This window comes from Lonchura striata, chromosome 2, assembly GCF_050655825.1.
Source record: "Lonchura striata isolate lonStrDom1 chromosome 2, ASM5065582v1, whole genome shotgun sequence".
In the NCBI taxonomy this organism is placed as follows: Eukaryota; Metazoa; Chordata; class Aves; order Passeriformes; family Estrildidae; genus Lonchura; species Lonchura striata.
Genome location: NC_140704.1, coordinates 39,197,233 through 39,213,526, shown reverse-complemented (window position 1 = coordinate 39,213,526; position 16,294 = coordinate 39,197,233). Strand labels below are relative to the sequence as shown.

The window sequence follows — 16,294 nt, the reverse complement described above, 5'->3', positions numbered from 1 at the left end:
CCTTCTCCATTCTGTGTTTTTTAACATTGTTTTTGTCCCTCCAGGCATTTGCATCTTTTTCTACTGCCACCAACTCTTCTTAAAGACTCAGTGGATGTCTGCATGGGTAGTAATTCTATTGATGTTGAGATTTCGTCCCAGTATGGCCAGCTCAGCTTCCCCTGCTTCACCTCTGCATGCAACATCTCTTGCTGTGTGTGGTCACTGCACAAGGGAGCTTTGTCCTATACAAGGAATTTCAATACAAATATATTTAATTTCTATGACCAGCCTCTGTTGAAACAGCAATTATGCTGCTCAGTGAAAGTGTATCACAATTCAAGACTGAGCTGACAGTGAGGAGATTGAATGGGCTTGGATGCCCCTCTAGTCACAGATAAAGTTTACAAGTGACACAACTTTCCTGTTCTGTGTGAGAGACTGTGCAGCTCAGGTGAGAGGCCAAGCACGTCAGGTCTGTAACACACCCTGCCTCTCCTGCAGCAGGGAGGTGCTGCCATCCAGGAGGAAGTCAGGTGGGTCAGTGTAGCAGTCTCAGCCATGCAATGGGCAGTCCAGGATGGAGCCCAGGGGTCCATCCTGTAGCTAACCCTGGGGATTCTGCTGGACTTCTTCCCCAGCAACAGCCTGGCAGTAGCATTCACAGCATGCCCCACTTGAGTTTTCCACACCTCTGCCAAGAGCGCAGCACGTAACAGGTTAGTCACCAGAGGAAGAATTGGAGGGCAAACAGGGTTTAAGCAGACTGTCACAAGTGGTACATGTTTCTGGAGGATTAAGATGGAAATTACCTGATGTTTTTCAAGAGACTGGCTGTGGAACAATCTGGCCCCAGGAACAGCTACTAACAAAAGTGCCATGGATACATCAGGTATGTAAGTCCTGGGCACATTTCAGCTGAGAGTGTCGTGCAGTGCATTGACAGTGCACACCCACAGAAAACCACTAGTATGGCCTCTTGCTAATTCAATGAAGGTGTTTGAGATACAATTGTGTAAGAACACATGACCTGGCTAAATGTATATCGTTAGGTGATCCAGCCATGGGTAGGCTTCTCTTAAATACTTTGGAACCGTGGCATGAAGGTCATTCGCAATCAACGTAGTACAAATGTATTGGTCACTCTCATATTGTACTGCCGCAACCCTACTCAATAATTTGGTCAATTATTTCAAAATTATGTTAATGAATTATAATGAAATTTTAAAATGCAGTAGAATATGGAAAATATTTTATTGTGAGTGTAGATATTTAATATTAAAATATGCAATGTTTGTTTATACCTCATTACAACTACATACAATGTGGAATGTATAATGTAATGGGCATCAACACTTAGTTTCATAAATATTTTAGCAAAAATTTACACTTTTTCCTGTGTAGTTTGCAGAAAAAGAGCTGTGGTTGGTCATTTAAGTAAGTGCTTGTATCTGAGTATGTTCACAGATTAGATAAATGTACATAGTTTCACAAATAGTCATATTTTAGGCCCTTTAACTCTGTGTCTAGAAAAGCCACATTGAAAGAAAAGGTTTTATTAGAGAGCAAGTAAACTAGAAGCAGTAAGTAACTTCGAATAGATGGGAAGTTTGTACATACCAAGTATAGAAATACTTAAAGATCATACGTACTTACTGCTAAAATGATTGAACACAAAGTAGTATTACAATAAATATTTTGCTTAGTAAAAGCACTAGTGAAACTGGTTTAAGTAGATCATTGATTTGAAAGCCTCTAGGATACTTCTGTTTATGTTATGGTCTACAACTGTGAGAACAAGTAAATCTCCAATGAATTGAAATAGGACTTTTCGTGTACAATCTCAAGGGGATTACCAATTTAAAATGTCACACAGTAAGTGTGAAGTATTTGACATGAACTGGTAGTGCATGATTTGGGCAGGTTGCATTCAGTAAAGTAATTCCACTCCTATCAAAATGTTATGGCACATGAATTTGATTCATGCTCAAATCTACTTCTGTGTTTGTTTTAACAGGGATCTCTTAAAATGTGATGAGCAGTCTCATTTCACTGCTCCACCTCTGCAGTCCACAGAAGCAGCTGCTTTTGGTCTCATGAGAACTTTGTTCCACAATCCTATATGACTAGCAATGCAACCACTCAGCATACACATATAAGTATTAGGGATAAAAACCAACATCAGCAATAAGCCAGTAAAATGCCGTGCAGCTAGCATAGTAAGGATGAGAATTAAATAAAATCCAACCTGGACAAAGTAATTTCAAGGACTAAAGAAAATGCTTGAGGGAACATCAGCATTTCCTCATAAATTTGCTGCAGTGGGACACAGACTGAACATGTCTGACCATGCATGTTCAAAGAGCAGTAGCTGCCAAGAAGAAACTCCCTCTGTCTCTCTCTAATATATATGGCATTGGCTGCCTTCAAGTTAGATTGCTATCTTCTGCTTGGCTCACATTGCAAAAGGCACACTTCCCACACTAAGGACAGCCTGTTTACTAAACAGCTGGAGCTAATGAGAACATAGTATACTAATGTTTGAAACTTGCTCTTTTTCTGCTGAATACAGAAATGGTCCTCTACCAATGCAAAAAGCTGTGACTAGAGGCACTCCTGTTTACTCTGATCCACGCAATATTCATTGCAGCAGTTCACTGTACATGATTAATTGTAATGGGTTCTATATATGAATTTGAGATTTTGGAAAAAAAAAAATCAACACAGTTCTAATCAGCAAGCTCAGAATTCTGAAGCACTAGGCATAACCCTGCAAGTGTTACCTTGTGATTCTGCCAAAAGTAGAAGAAAACACTGCCTACAGCTCAGAGGCACATGGAGCTGCAATAAAACTAGGCTGGAGCAGATAACTTACTGTCCCTTCTAGGCAGATGCCATTATTTTCCATAATCCTTATGCAGCACTTAGATATTAGTTTAATAGCTTCCTTAGAAACTGGCAGAGTAAAATTATGCTAAATAAGCAATATTTACTAGAAATTCTTCTGATCCTTCCCTTGAGGCATAATTGAACATTACAACTGACTCCTCAAAAGTGGCTGTTTAATTTCCAATCCCTTTACTCCTCCGGAAAAGTATTTTGCAAAAGGAAAAACCTTTAAATAATTGCTCTTCCTTTGAAATGGTTGTCTGATTTGTCTGCTAGTTCAGATGCAGTGGTCCTACTGATCCCTCCTGTTGAGACTTTACATTCTTAATAATTCAAGTAATGGAACAGGTTGGACTGGGTAGGTCCTTTGCATTTCACACAGCAGAATGAAAATTGCTAATTGAGAAGCTGATTATAATATTTACAGTTATACATATATAAGTATTATATACATTTGGTGTAAAGTATGCAAAGCTGTACGTATTTTTTGTGCTGATACCTAAAATGACATGAATTTTGAGCTTTATACAGACACTGGTTAGACCTAGGAAGTAGATGGTTTTTGGCCACAGCATTTTTTTCAAAACGGCGAATAGGGTTGTACTACACAGGGTTGGTTGTGTGCTGCGTACAGAACGGGGTCCTGTGCTGTGTGACCCTCTATGAGGACTTCACACGATGATGCTCAAATGGAGGATAAAGGTCTGTGAGCTATCCGAGTTAAAGAGCTCCTCGGGCCGATCCCCAGAGCCCAGAAGAGGGCAGTGGATTGTAAATACACTCCTGCCTGGAGCACTGGGACTTCCAGCCTGCTGGTAACCGCCGCAGGTCGCAGCGGTGGCAATTGCAGGGACCAGTTACGGGCTGGCGGAAAGGGGACAGCTGCCCGCCGAACCCTCGAACACCTGGCCCACCTACCGCATCACCTCTTCTCCGCCCACGCATCGCAGCATCATCCACTTGGAACACCAGGAAAACGGGACAGCCGTGCTTTGCCAGTCCCCACACCAATGCCCCTGTGTAGTCACGGGAAAGCGAGGCGTCTCCCTGCCCGCCGTCACAGAGCGGGAAGAAGGGGCGAGGGTGCCCGTCGCTGACCCGGCAGCTGGGCGCTGCTTCGCCGCGGTCCCTATCCCGATCCAGCCGCCCCATCCCTATCCCGACCCCATCCCTATCCCGACCCAACCGCGCTGCCTCCCCTCGCACCGCCCCCCGCGCGCGCGGCAGCGCCCCCGTGCGGGCTGTTCGCGCCTTGTTGCCACCCTCGGTGACGTCACACGCGGCTTCTCCTTCTGGCTTCTCGGATTGGCCGGCGCTCCGCGCAGCCTTCCCGCCTCCAGCGCGCGATTGGCGGGCCGGCCCGTGATTGGCGGGCAGAAGACGCGGGGGGAGAAGAGGCCCGGGCCGGCTGCGCGGGGAGAAGCGGCCGCGGCGCGGACGCCCAGCGGGGCCGGCGCGGTTATTTATTGTCTACGCGCGGTGTCCCGGCGGCGGGAGCGCTTCGGGGGTTGTGTGGGGAGAGGAGGGGGAGGAGGAGACGGCGGGGGAGCGGCACCGGGCGCCGGGACGCAGGGTGGAGAGAGGAGGGGAAGAAGGAGGGGGCCGGGCCAGTCCCGGGTGTGCGTGTGTGCGGGGGGCGCGGGGTCTGCGCGGGAGCGCGCGCGCGCGAGGGGCGGGAAGGCAGGGAGTGAACGAGGGAGGGAGGGGACGAGGGAGGAGGGAGGGAAGGGGAGATTTTTTTTATTATTAATCTGTTTTCCGGGCCTTTGTGGCTGCGGGGGGGGACGGCCCGGAGGTGAGGAGGGGGGCGGGAGGCAGCAGCGCTACGGCGGCGATAGCGGTGGCTGTTGTTGCCGCCGCTGCCGCCGCGAGGCGAAGGGACCGGCCCGTCGTCCCTTTAAACTAGCGAGAGCCGCAGGCCCGGCCGGGCCCTCGCTCCCTCTCGCCTCCCCGCCGGCGGAAGGGGCGCTTTGTGCGGCCCCTCGGGCGCCCTTGCTCGGTGCCGGGCGCCGGTGAGGGCGGGCGCGGAGCGGCGCCAGGCGCGGAGTCGGTGCCGGCCCTCCCGGCCGCCTCCGAGCGCCCTCGCCTCGGCTGAGGAGAGACGGGCAGAAAATGGCAAAGTCTGGAGGAGGAGGAGGCGGCGGCGGCAGCGGGGGACTGACTTGGGTGGTAAGTTGTGGGGCTGCATGTTGTTCGTGGGATTTGCTGCTCGTGTTTTGCTATTATTACTACTGTTATTTCCGTTTGCGTCCCTTGCGTGTGTGGAAAGAGCGCGGGTTGGCTTTGAAAGGAAGGGAGAAGCGGAGGGCTGGCGTGGAAAGCGAAGCGCTGTAGGGCCCCCGCCGCTCGGTGGAGGGCTCCGGGACAGGAGGAGGAGGACGGGGCTCGGAATTGATGTTACAGGAGGGGAGATTTTATCCCTCTGGGGGGCTTCTTGGGGTGCTGAGAGCCGTAGGGAAGAGGTCAGTCTGTGAGCAAGCAGGTGGGAAACTTCTGGGGGTAGCGGGTGGGTCATCAGGGCTGTCTTGAAGCTGCTGTCCTCCAAAGCGAGATATGGTCCGTCTGACCCACCAGAGTTGCCGGTATTGCCTCTTGTTCCTAGAGCAAAGCTAGCAGAGGGTCTTTGTGTTGATCCTGTTTTCTTTTCCAACTGTGTGCAAGGACAATACCTGAAGTTCCCAAGTTTCAGAGACAGGAAGCAGGAGCTGTGTGCTTGCTGTTCCATCTTGGCATTCAACTTCATCATCCTGCAAAAGTTGTAACTCTGTAACAGACCCAAGAAGGGGGTGTTTTACTGCCTTTCGTGGATTGGTCGGAAGTATTAAGATTCGGGAGGGTGCTGGTGATAGCTGACTCTAGAATTGATGAATCCTTTTTTGAACCTCCTTATAGTCCTTTGAGAGTGCTGGCTCCCAATGCTGAGGTGCTTTCCTTGTCAGTAGTAAGAGTGATGCTCTCAGGTTTTGGTGAGACCTGAGAGGAAGGAGGAGCAAAGGTGACCTGAAGGGATCTGGTTCAGCCAATCAGTAACTCCCCTGCTTTTCTCTTGCTCAGCATTGAGGGGTAACTTCTTTAATGTTTAAGCAGAAGACACTAGATCTTGATGGACAGGTATCTTTAATCAGACACATGTGCTTTATAGAGGTGGGAACTTTTAACGAGTCTTAACAAGCAAACTTGTTCTTGTGTCCCTCTATATCTTGGAGCTGTTGAAAATGAAGTATTATTAGAGTGAACAAATCCTGTATGTTCTGCTGGTGGACTATTTCCATGGATGTAATTACTGCATTTTATGTTGGTAATTCTCTTTAATTTTAAGAAGTTGGCAGCATGGAAAGGTATATTAAAAAAAATGTGCAAGTTTCTGGGTGTGCCACTTGAAATCACACAGTTTAGCCATGGGAACATGTCTAAGCTGAGCAGCTATTCTCCTGTCTTTTCACAATATTTTGCAATCTTTATCAACTGTGGTCTTTGGATGACTTTTCAGAATTAAGATTGTACCATCTAGGTTCGACCAAGTAATTGAAAGTTTTACAGCTCATACAGAAAACTGCAGAATGAAGTGTGAAAATTACCGAATAGGCATTTTTATTGAAACATGTTCTTAAATGTAATGGGGTTGAAATTATGGTGAGTCAACAGTTTCCTACAACTGGAAATGATCAAACTTTTCATTCTCTAAATGTAGTAAAAGTTAAAAGTGTTTTTGTCAACTCAAGAGTAGTTGTAGGGAAATAATTGGCTTTTAGTTGGAACTGTGTTCATTTATTTTTTCAAAAAACAGTGGGACATTCTTTCTTTCTCTCATGTGCATTTTAAATGGTGAAGGTAGGATTTCTGAGCCAGCTCCTAAGACCAGACCTGTTCCATGTCAGCTGTAGAACTGGCATGCAGAAGAACAATATTGTTGTAGCACTGAATTGAATGGGGCCATAGCCTGTGTGCCAGGCTGAAACAAATGTTGGTTTAGGTGGTGGTTCATTTGTAGATGATCATATGATGTCCTTGAGGAGGGTGAGAAGGATAGATGTAGGGACAGAATAGTTTCAGCTGTCTGGCTTTAATCTGCTTGGCATGTATCTGCTGGATATGCAACCACTTGCAGTTCAGTTATAGGTTGTTTTGAAACCACCTTTATTTTCTTAGAATTCTTGCTAGTGTGTTGAAACCACTAGGATGCTTCTCTGTCTGAGTAATATATTCTCTATAGTCTGTGGTTTCTTAATAAGACCATGAGTTAAACAATTGAAGGGTAACAGAAGAAATGATTCCTCATCTTTTGTCCCTGAAGATGAGGAAATAATTTAAAACTTGGTGGGATGTTAATTTATGTTTCAAATAGCAAATCCTGTGTACATAATGTAGTTGCTCACATTTTAGTAAAGAGTTGTGTGTATAACTTCAGCTTTGGGTGTGATTCAAAGAGAATGCTTATAGGTAGGAAAGAATTACATGCAATTGTGAAAAAGGAAAGATACTTCCTATAATAGAGAATTTACTCTAGAGTGAATTTCATAATGAGACATCATACAAGCATCAGATGATACCTAATTTTACTTTTAAAAGAAAGAAGAATTAAATGTTTATGGAAAAAAACAGCAAGTCATCTGTGTTTTCTGCTGTAACAGGATTTGGAGAAATGTAACTACTTAGACACAATTACCAGTGATGGAACACATCAGAGTACAATAACTGAAAATGTATATTGGGAAAATAATTTAGCATTATTTAACTGGAGACAAACCAAGATAACCTCTGATTTATTAAATGTACTTATTTGGTTTTTTAATTGCTTTTTTTTCTTGGTCTGGTTGATGGTTTTCTGAACTCAACTTGCAGCTCTGCACTCTAGTAGTTGGTAGAAGGTGGAGTTTTGACAGAGTGATATAAATTACTTTTGGTGGGTGGTTGTATTAAGAGTTAGTTATAAAGCATGGATTTATAATAAGGAGAGTTTTCATTGGTGAAATGTAATGGCATTTTCTAATGCTAGAAAAACTTACTGTGAACAAATGGAATAATTCTTCAACCTTTATGTGTGTTTAGGAACTAAAGAAAATGAATTGTAATGGTGCAGTAATAGCACTTTATTTTTATAAATATGCCTTTTATAGTGAAGGTGACGTCATTGTAAGTAACACTTTGAAGTGCGTTGGTTCTGATACAAAGGTAATGCCCAAAAAACTGAGTATTTCAAACAAGCAACATTTAATCACTTAATTCTGTCAGTGTTTTCAAGACTTTTTCCTCGACCCTAAGAGCTAATGAGCCTGATAAATGGAAGCTGAGAGTGCAAATAATAATTTAGGACTTTGAACACTACTTCCACTTTCCTGTCCTTGGTGAAAGGGACAGGTTTTGACTCGAGGAAGTGCTAGGTTAAAGTGAACATATGTTGAGTGTTCATCTGACTTCTCTTTTAAAAAATATCATTAATATTTGCTCTTTAGATGGAGTGGAATGGAAATGATGTATATTATTAGTAGGTGGAAATATTGCATATATTTGGGTTATGCTTGTTTGAATAAATGCAGTAGCTGTATATTATTTAGTGAAAAGAGCCAGCCTTTCAAATAATCTAAATTCAGATATAAGAATCTTTCAGAGGATTCAGAGTTTACCTTAAAAATAAGGTAATTTTAACTTAATACTGTCATTTTTTAAAATATGAAGTGTGAATGTAATTGTTAAGATAGTAGGCTCAATATTTTTTTCTAAAGCACCAAGCATCCCATTAAAAGGATCTTGTCTTTTATTGTTTCATTTGAAATCAAATACATTTAACTTAATAAAGGGATGCCTTTCAGTTTGATTTGGCTTTTAATATGTTCTGAGAGGATTAAAGCAAGTGCTTCTCTTGAATAATGTCCAATAACTTCTAGTGATGTGCCATAATTTACTGGTTGTGGCTTCTGCACTGGGTGGTTTTTAGCTTTATGGGTAGATTTTTTGCATCTGAAGTCTGAACTGTATCTCTTCTACCCCAAGGATCTGCCCATCACTGCTACACCGAGCTTTGACCATTCCTCTGGTTTGAGAGCAGGGCCTTTTGGTTGGGAGCAAGGCAGGAGTTCCCTTCTTCTGCCAACATAGTGCTTGGAGGGAGAGTGTTGGGCTGAGACAGCATACCCAGGAGTTGCATTGTGTTACTGCTCTATCATGGGTCTGTCTGTAAGCTGTCAGGGTTCTGCCTGCCTCAAGTGTCAACACTTGGCAGATATGGTCAGTAATATGAACAAATCCTAATGAAATCTTCTGTTTTCAGAAATAAGCATACTGTCCTAGAGGTGAACCAAGGGTTAATAGTATTTTATCCTTTTTATTGCTGTTCATTACTATGCTATTCATTTCAAAGAATGAGTAGGTGGTTGAAGTTCTTACTTCTGAATTCTTTAGGCCTCTTTAGTTGCCTATCCAGACCCAGGTTGAAGCTCAGAATTAGGTTTCTGTTCTTTCTGTTTCTTTATCTGGATCAGGCCTTCTGTTTCTCTGCTGTCTGCAGCTGGGCTAGGACGCAGTTGTCACATATGTAACACTTGTTACATGTGCTGTTAGTTGGTCTTATCTTTGCTCTGATACGCTGTAGTGTCTGCAGAGCAGGCGTGGCGTGGGGAAAAGTCTTGTGTTTTTGCCAAGCCTTGTTTCAGTGCTGTTCTCTTGCTTTATATGAGTGTCTTTTGCTATTATGGTGACCACAGAACTGGGAGGTTTTTTGTCCTGTGTGTCCTTACCCTCCCTGCCCCTCCTTTTTTCACAGTTGTACAATGAAAGGAAGGTCAGATCTGAAATACTTGCCCCGATGTATTCATATTAGTATTGACTTTTACTAAACAGAATGTGTTTTGTAAGCTCTGAGCTATATAGTTATTTCCAACAGTTGAGGGGAAGCAGCATTCCCTCCTGGGCCTGTAGTATTTCTGATTCTACTACCCTTAAAGAAGCAGTGCTGTAAAGAGATGTCACGACTCCCTTGGATGTTCCAGCACCAGAGGGAGGTGTTTGTGGCTCAGTTGGGTGAGTCGGACACAATAGTTCTGAAGAGAGATTGCTCAGGTGCTTTGGTTTGCCTGCCAAAAAAAAAGTGGTTGCTTCTTATCCTCTATTCTCCACACCACCATTCATTAAATACTTTTGTTGTCCAGTCTTCTCCTTGTCAGAGTGCTGAATAATGCAGGATCAAAGAAGTGGTAGAGGAGATATCAAGTGGAGGCTTGGGACTGAACAGGATCGAGGCCACATCTTTGACAGCAGCTGAGCCAGTCCCACAGCTCAGGACGTGCATCTGCACCCTCTGTATTCCAAGCTGGGAGGAAACCTTGTTCTGGCATAGGTGAAAGAGTGATGGATGCATAGGGAGCTCAATTGTAACCAAGTCTAGGAAGGGATCTATATCTCAGGGTTTGGGGAGGAATTGATTTCAGAAGTTTGTGGGTGATTACTTTAGATGTTCAGGGAGGAAAGGTGTACATTTGAGCACATGCCCTCTGTTAATGTTCGACCTGTGGGATTTGTGTGTGTGTACACTTAATTTCTAAGACAATTGTGCTGTATTGTGCTAGTAAGTAAGGAATTACTTTATTTGGATAGATAAAGTAACCTTTCCAAATAAAAGAACATACAAGTAGACTAAGATAGCTTAGGTCTGAAAAAATTACTGATTAAATTTAATATTTCATTGGCAATGACTTTATTTTTCCAAAAGTATGTTTTTACCTTGCATCTAAACTGTCTCCTGTATCTATGTGCAAAAGCAGTATGCAAATGCATCTTTATGTTTCAGTTAATGAAAAGCAGCACCTGTGATTCATAGCTGATGGATGGGAGTGATTCCCTCCCCGGGAGTGAGTTTTGTGTATATATATATATATATATATATATATATATATATATTATATATAGAAAACTTAAGAATGAAAACTGTTACAGAAAACTTAATTTTTCTAATTTGAAACAGTACATTTCTTGCTAGTCACGTACAGTGAAAATATTATTCTGCATTAAGTAGGTGCTTTGTGAATGTTTTCAAAAGCAGATTGAGAAAAAAATACATAGTTCTATATGTGTATGACTGTGTGAAGATGTCTCTCTTGAAAATTGCATACTTGGAAATATAGTGGTGTCTTCTGAAGTACTTGTACTGGAACACACTTATACTGGTCTTTTGCAAGAATGTATTTTAAGGCTAGTATTCTAGATTTAAAGAAAATTCTAAATCAAGGGATATAAGATGTTATTACATAACTGAAAAGAAATACTAGAATTTGAACTATGTTTTAAGTTCTAGCGATAAAAACAAAATGTCAAGATCAAACACCAAATATTTGTGTTGAAAATATAGAAGAAAACTGTTTCTCATAAGTGAAGTGATAAACCAACTCTTAGTAATTTTTATTCAAAAATGTTTCCTAGCTGTATTCTTCAGGTATTTCAGTAAAGAGTACTCAAAAATTTGGTGTCAAAAGCAGGAAAATATTCCTCCCCTCCTTGACAAGTGAGCATCAGATCTGCTATTTTTAAAATTTCAGTGTGATTGCAAATGCTTTTCCTCTTATGAACTAAGGCCTTTTAAGTCGTGTTTTGAAGTGAGTTGTTAACTTATTCTATGATATCAGCTCATCTAGTTTCATTTAATAAAGCTATTTTAATATCCTGTTTGTGTCTCAGTGCAATTCCAATTTGCATAGAAATACAGTTTGCCACTGAAAGTAAGCTACTACTACTGTTTTTTTATTTTGTGAAAGTGATAAATCTGTGTATTTGTTACACTGTGCACATCTAGCAGTTTTAGTGTTTTTTTTCCAGCAAGTAAGCAAAAAGGATGTTAGCCAAGTTAGTGTAAAATCTATTTGAGCTAGAACATGTTTGGAAGGTTCAGATCTAAACATCAGAGCTATACTTTCCTTTGGACATAATTTAAAAAGCTACCTTAAAGGAGAAAAAAAAAAAAAAGGAAATATGTAAAAAAGGATTAAAATGCTTAATCTAGTTTTTTTTTTTCTCTTGATCTGTGAAGTACAATTGCAGTTCAGATACTAAGCAGTCCTCCTCTCATGAATACCACATCTTGATTTTTTTTGTTCTTTTTTAGTGAATGAGTGGGCCTAGTTAGTTTCCTAGTGGGTTTCCTGTTCCTTCTTCAGACATTGGAAACTTATGAGAAGAGCAAATGTATTAAAAAGTGGGCAAATGTCTACCTTAGTGAGGTGCCAAGAACTCACACCATCTTTCTCAATCTCTGAAGGAGTCTTTAAGGAGAGAACAAGAAATAATATTTTCTTGTCATGACAGAATACCAGAGCCATAAGATAACACTGAGAAGTTATTTTCCTATAAATCAAAAGAAGATAAAATGGAGAAAAAACAATAAAAAAAAGCTCTCACAACCAGACAGTTTGATATGTAATATTTCCATAAGAACAGTTAGAATTCTGGGTCATCTCCTAAGCAGGGCATCTTTACTTAAGAGAAGTGAGCTTCAGTGGAGATATTTCCAGCTGTGTAATCCATGGTAGCTCTGGGATATTTGCAGTTTTTAGGGATGATAGTGTATTAGTGTGTGAGCATTTCAGTCCTGTGCTTATTCCCCAGTTGTGTGCCATGATATGAAGGTACAAGGATGGCAAGGTGACTGGGGAAAAACAACTTTATCTCAGTCCGGCTGATATAGGGAGTTCTGCTGCCTGAGGTCATTCAGGCTGTTACTTCATGCATCAACACCGAGCTTTTTGTTGGCTGAGGTAATGTTTTTTGTCACACTCTGTTTAGTGATCCTAACTTAGTGTTTTCCACCACTGTTGTGTTACAGTGTCATCATGAAAGCTTTGAGGTGTCACGTCACAATCTTGGGGTAAAAGGGAGGCAAGTTGCTTGGAGGAGAGCAGTTGCAAGAAGTGAGGCAGTTATTATTTTTTGGTATTAAGTAGATCAAGAAGAGGGTTTCACGTTTGAGCACGTGAAAAATTGGCTGGGGGCAGAGGAAGAAGTTCCATATTGGTTTGCTTGAGTGAAAACAAACCTAAAGTTGTATTATGTTAACCTGCTCTTCCTGATATTAGTTAAGTCTTTCAGAATATGCCATGTAGACTTTCTTCTTTGCCAGCTGAGTGATAAACATGCATACCAGGTAACAGAAAGGTGATGAAAATGCAAAACAATTTAAAAAGTAATCTCAAAATATACTTGGAGTTATTTTATGAGTCTTTTATATGGTGGCTTTTATGGAGAGGTTGATTCTTCTGTCTGCCAAGACACAATTCTTAAATAGCAAATTAAAGGGTAGAGTTTTTATGATCTTCAAGATTGTCAGCACTTTTAAGGAACAATCCTGAAAGGCTTTTCCTAATTACTTCTGTAGGAATGCTGCTGTGGGAGGATGAGTGGCTGAGGAAGAGAGGGGAGTTTTGGAACAGCATTAAGGGTTTATTGACTCATTGATGCATCTGTTTTCCTCCTTCTGAATTGCTGTCAGTGTCTGGAACACCAACCCTCTGTTCCTTTTGCATGGAATTTACTACAGGATTGAGACTAGAATTTGTAGTGTATTTATGAGGCTTATAAAACGTTTCAAGGCTTAAAGTCTCTAGAGGAGGAGTAGATGTTGCATAGTAGGAGCTGAGCAATTAAACTCAAGCAACATTTTTTTAAGGAACACCGGATTCATATTTATTTTAATATGGCAGAAAAAATAGATTTTTGAACTAGAGAATACCAGAAAATGTGGCTGAGTTACCATAGGTGCCTCTAATTATTAAAAAGTAGCTTTTAGTGTGGACCAAATGGGGTATGAATGTATAGCATTTGTTCAATGTTTGGGACAGTCTTTAAAAGGAAAAAAAGCTCATTAATTTTCATGTATGTGGTGCCTTGTGTTAAGTAAATATGTTGTTATTTATTTTCTAATAGTTTCTGTTGATCATATTGAATTCCTTTTTAGGGCACCATTATTAAAAGTGTGTATTAAAAGTGTGAAAAACCCATGTATCACAGTCAAGGTATTTTAGTATTTCAATGCAAAGTAGACAGGCAAATAACATAATGGCGTGTTCTTATAAACAAATTCTAATATACTGTTAGCTGTTACATTTGTGAGAGTTTAAGAATTTGTTTTTCTTGTTCAGCAGAAGATTGCTTCCCACTGAAGACTGCAGTTGGATCAGTAACTTCTGAATGATATTTGGGCTCTCCTCTATTACTAATGTAGTGTGAGTGGCAGTCCAGAATCTAACCAGAAAAGTCTGGGTTTGGAGTGATCTGTAGAATGAAATCTTCATGTGTGCCAGTTAACATGAACTCAGAAACTATCCTCTTGGATTTGTTCTCTCCAGGTGCTGTCTTTGCAGCGTGAACATCTTGAATCTTGCCTTAGTCCTGTCCAAAGTTTTTCTTAAGTTTATTTGTTAATAATGAAGATAGGTCAGCAGGGGAAAAAATACCTTGCAGTATGATAAGGGTTCAAGCTGGCCATAGAACCCAAAGCATCTGAAAGAAAATACCACAGTGCTGATGCTATAGTTGACATACAGCCTGTATGGGTTTAAAAGATTTTGTTTTTCAGAAACAAAAATCTATCAGAATGTGGCAAGTAATCCTTGCAATTGGGAAATGGAAATGTGCTGGGAGTCTGGAATACTTTCACAGTGCTCAAACCTAGTGATGCAGTAAAGCATTAAGAAGAGGTCAAGGATGTGGGAAACACTGAGTTATAAAGAGGTGCAGCCAGAAACTGCTAACCTGAAGTTCAGATGTGAGAACCTCAAACTTTTTGATTTCTTGGCTAGTGGAGGGCTTATGTGTGAGCTGTCTGGTGAAACAGTGGACCAAACAGATTTGGGCATTCTGTCATCAAACAGCTTCAGCCAGTGGTTCCAAAGACCTATGTTACTAGAATCTGTAAGAAAACAGTCATAAGGTGTCTTAAAGTATAACATTAATAAATTAATTTTTGTTTTAGAGTATTTTTTCCCTTGTTCGTCTCTGAATTTTAGCTGAAAATAAGAGAATCTTAGAACATTATCTGTTACCAGATCATCCACGGATGTACTTTTTGATACTGTGTGAGCAATAAAAACTTTAGTATTGGAATAGAACTTGTCAGTGGGTAGACAACTAAAAAATTTCAGACCAACAGAAAAATCTAGTAATAAAATTAAATTTGTCATCATGCAAGGGCAGATGTTAGACACCTGCTTTTAAAGAACATAGGAAAGATCAGGATCTGAATGTATTGCTGGTTGTGTAGAAGCCTGTGCCAAATAAAGCATGACTGCTTCTATACTAACTTAATGTGACCAAAAATGAATTAATATTTAAAACAATATGCATCATTGTCTGGTCAGCAGTAATCACAGTGAGCATACATATATGCACAAAGGTTTTATTCTTCAAAAAGAATGGAGAAAGCAAATCCCTAAATTTTTATTTAAAACTGGTGTGCCTCTATGTTATGTATTATTAATCTTAAAATAAAAGTGATGCTACTTTTATGGTGTTTAGGTGTTTACTAGGAAGATGTAGCTCTGTAATTCCAAGAGTGTCATTCCATCATGCAGCTAAGCTGGCAATACCTGTTGAAAAGTGTGGGTTTTTTTTTTTAAATATATCCTCCTAGCTGTGTGTTTCTGCTCTTTGCACCACTAACTTGTCTGATTCTCTAGCAAGGTTGTTCACAAAAGTGAGATAGTGAACAACTGATTGCTTCTGGTTGATGAAGAATGGGGAAAAAATCTATTTGCTCCCTGAACCAGATTGTTGGGAGGTGGATTTGATTCCACTGTAAGGAGTGGAGGAGGAAAGAAAGAAGGAATTTTGCCCTTTTGGCAGCAGCGATGAATAGTTTTGGTTTTCCCTAACAGGGAAATCTGATCATTCTGAAGCTATTCTATAACTGGATCATCGTCACTAAACTCTACGTAATGTGATGTTTTCAGAGTCCAGAGAAAAGTGTCAGAATCAGGGGATTAAAAAAAGAGGGGAAAAAAATTAGGAATTTAAAATGAACAGATGGATTAGTTTCACTGGTGATACTAGTTCTGGGTGAATTTTCTGGGAACTCCTTTCCATGATCAGCTTTGGGAAGGATGTGATAGAGAGATTTAGTTCATGTCACTAATGCTATGTGACAGTCCATGAAAGTTTGCTGTGGTAAAAGGGAACTGTTACTTTTGTGTGTTTTCATCTTGGCAGGAGACCCCAACCATTTGTTAAACACAGCAGGAGAGTGGTTTATTTTGAAACTCCCTCCAGTTTTGTTTTCATGGTGGAAGGTATTCTGAGACAGTTTTCTTTGGGAAGTTTGCAAAACATTTAGGTAAAATTTTATTCCTTGTCTATTTTTCTAGGGCAAGAAGAGGCCATTATGATCCAATATGACACACTACAGTCAAGTGCATGTTATCTATAGAATTCCCTAGTAATTATCAAAAGG

The 16,294-nt window shown here is 41.0% G+C and overlaps 1 protein-coding gene across 2 annotated transcripts in view; it reads left to right on the top strand.

Annotated features, from left to right (window-relative positions):
• The first annotated feature begins 4,539 nt into the window (after nucleotides 1–4,539).
• TOP2B (DNA topoisomerase II beta) overlaps nucleotides 4,540–16,294 on the top strand; it is a 58,698-nt gene continuing 46,943 nt past the window's right edge. For both annotated transcript variants that reach the window (XM_021538075.3, XM_021538074.4), the window contains exon 1: nucleotides 4,540–5,037. In XM_021538075.3, the coding sequence (XP_021393750.1) occupies nucleotides 4,981–5,037 (57 nt within the window). In that variant the 5' untranslated portion in view covers nucleotides 4,540–4,980. The remainder of the gene's footprint in view (nucleotides 5,038–16,294) is intronic.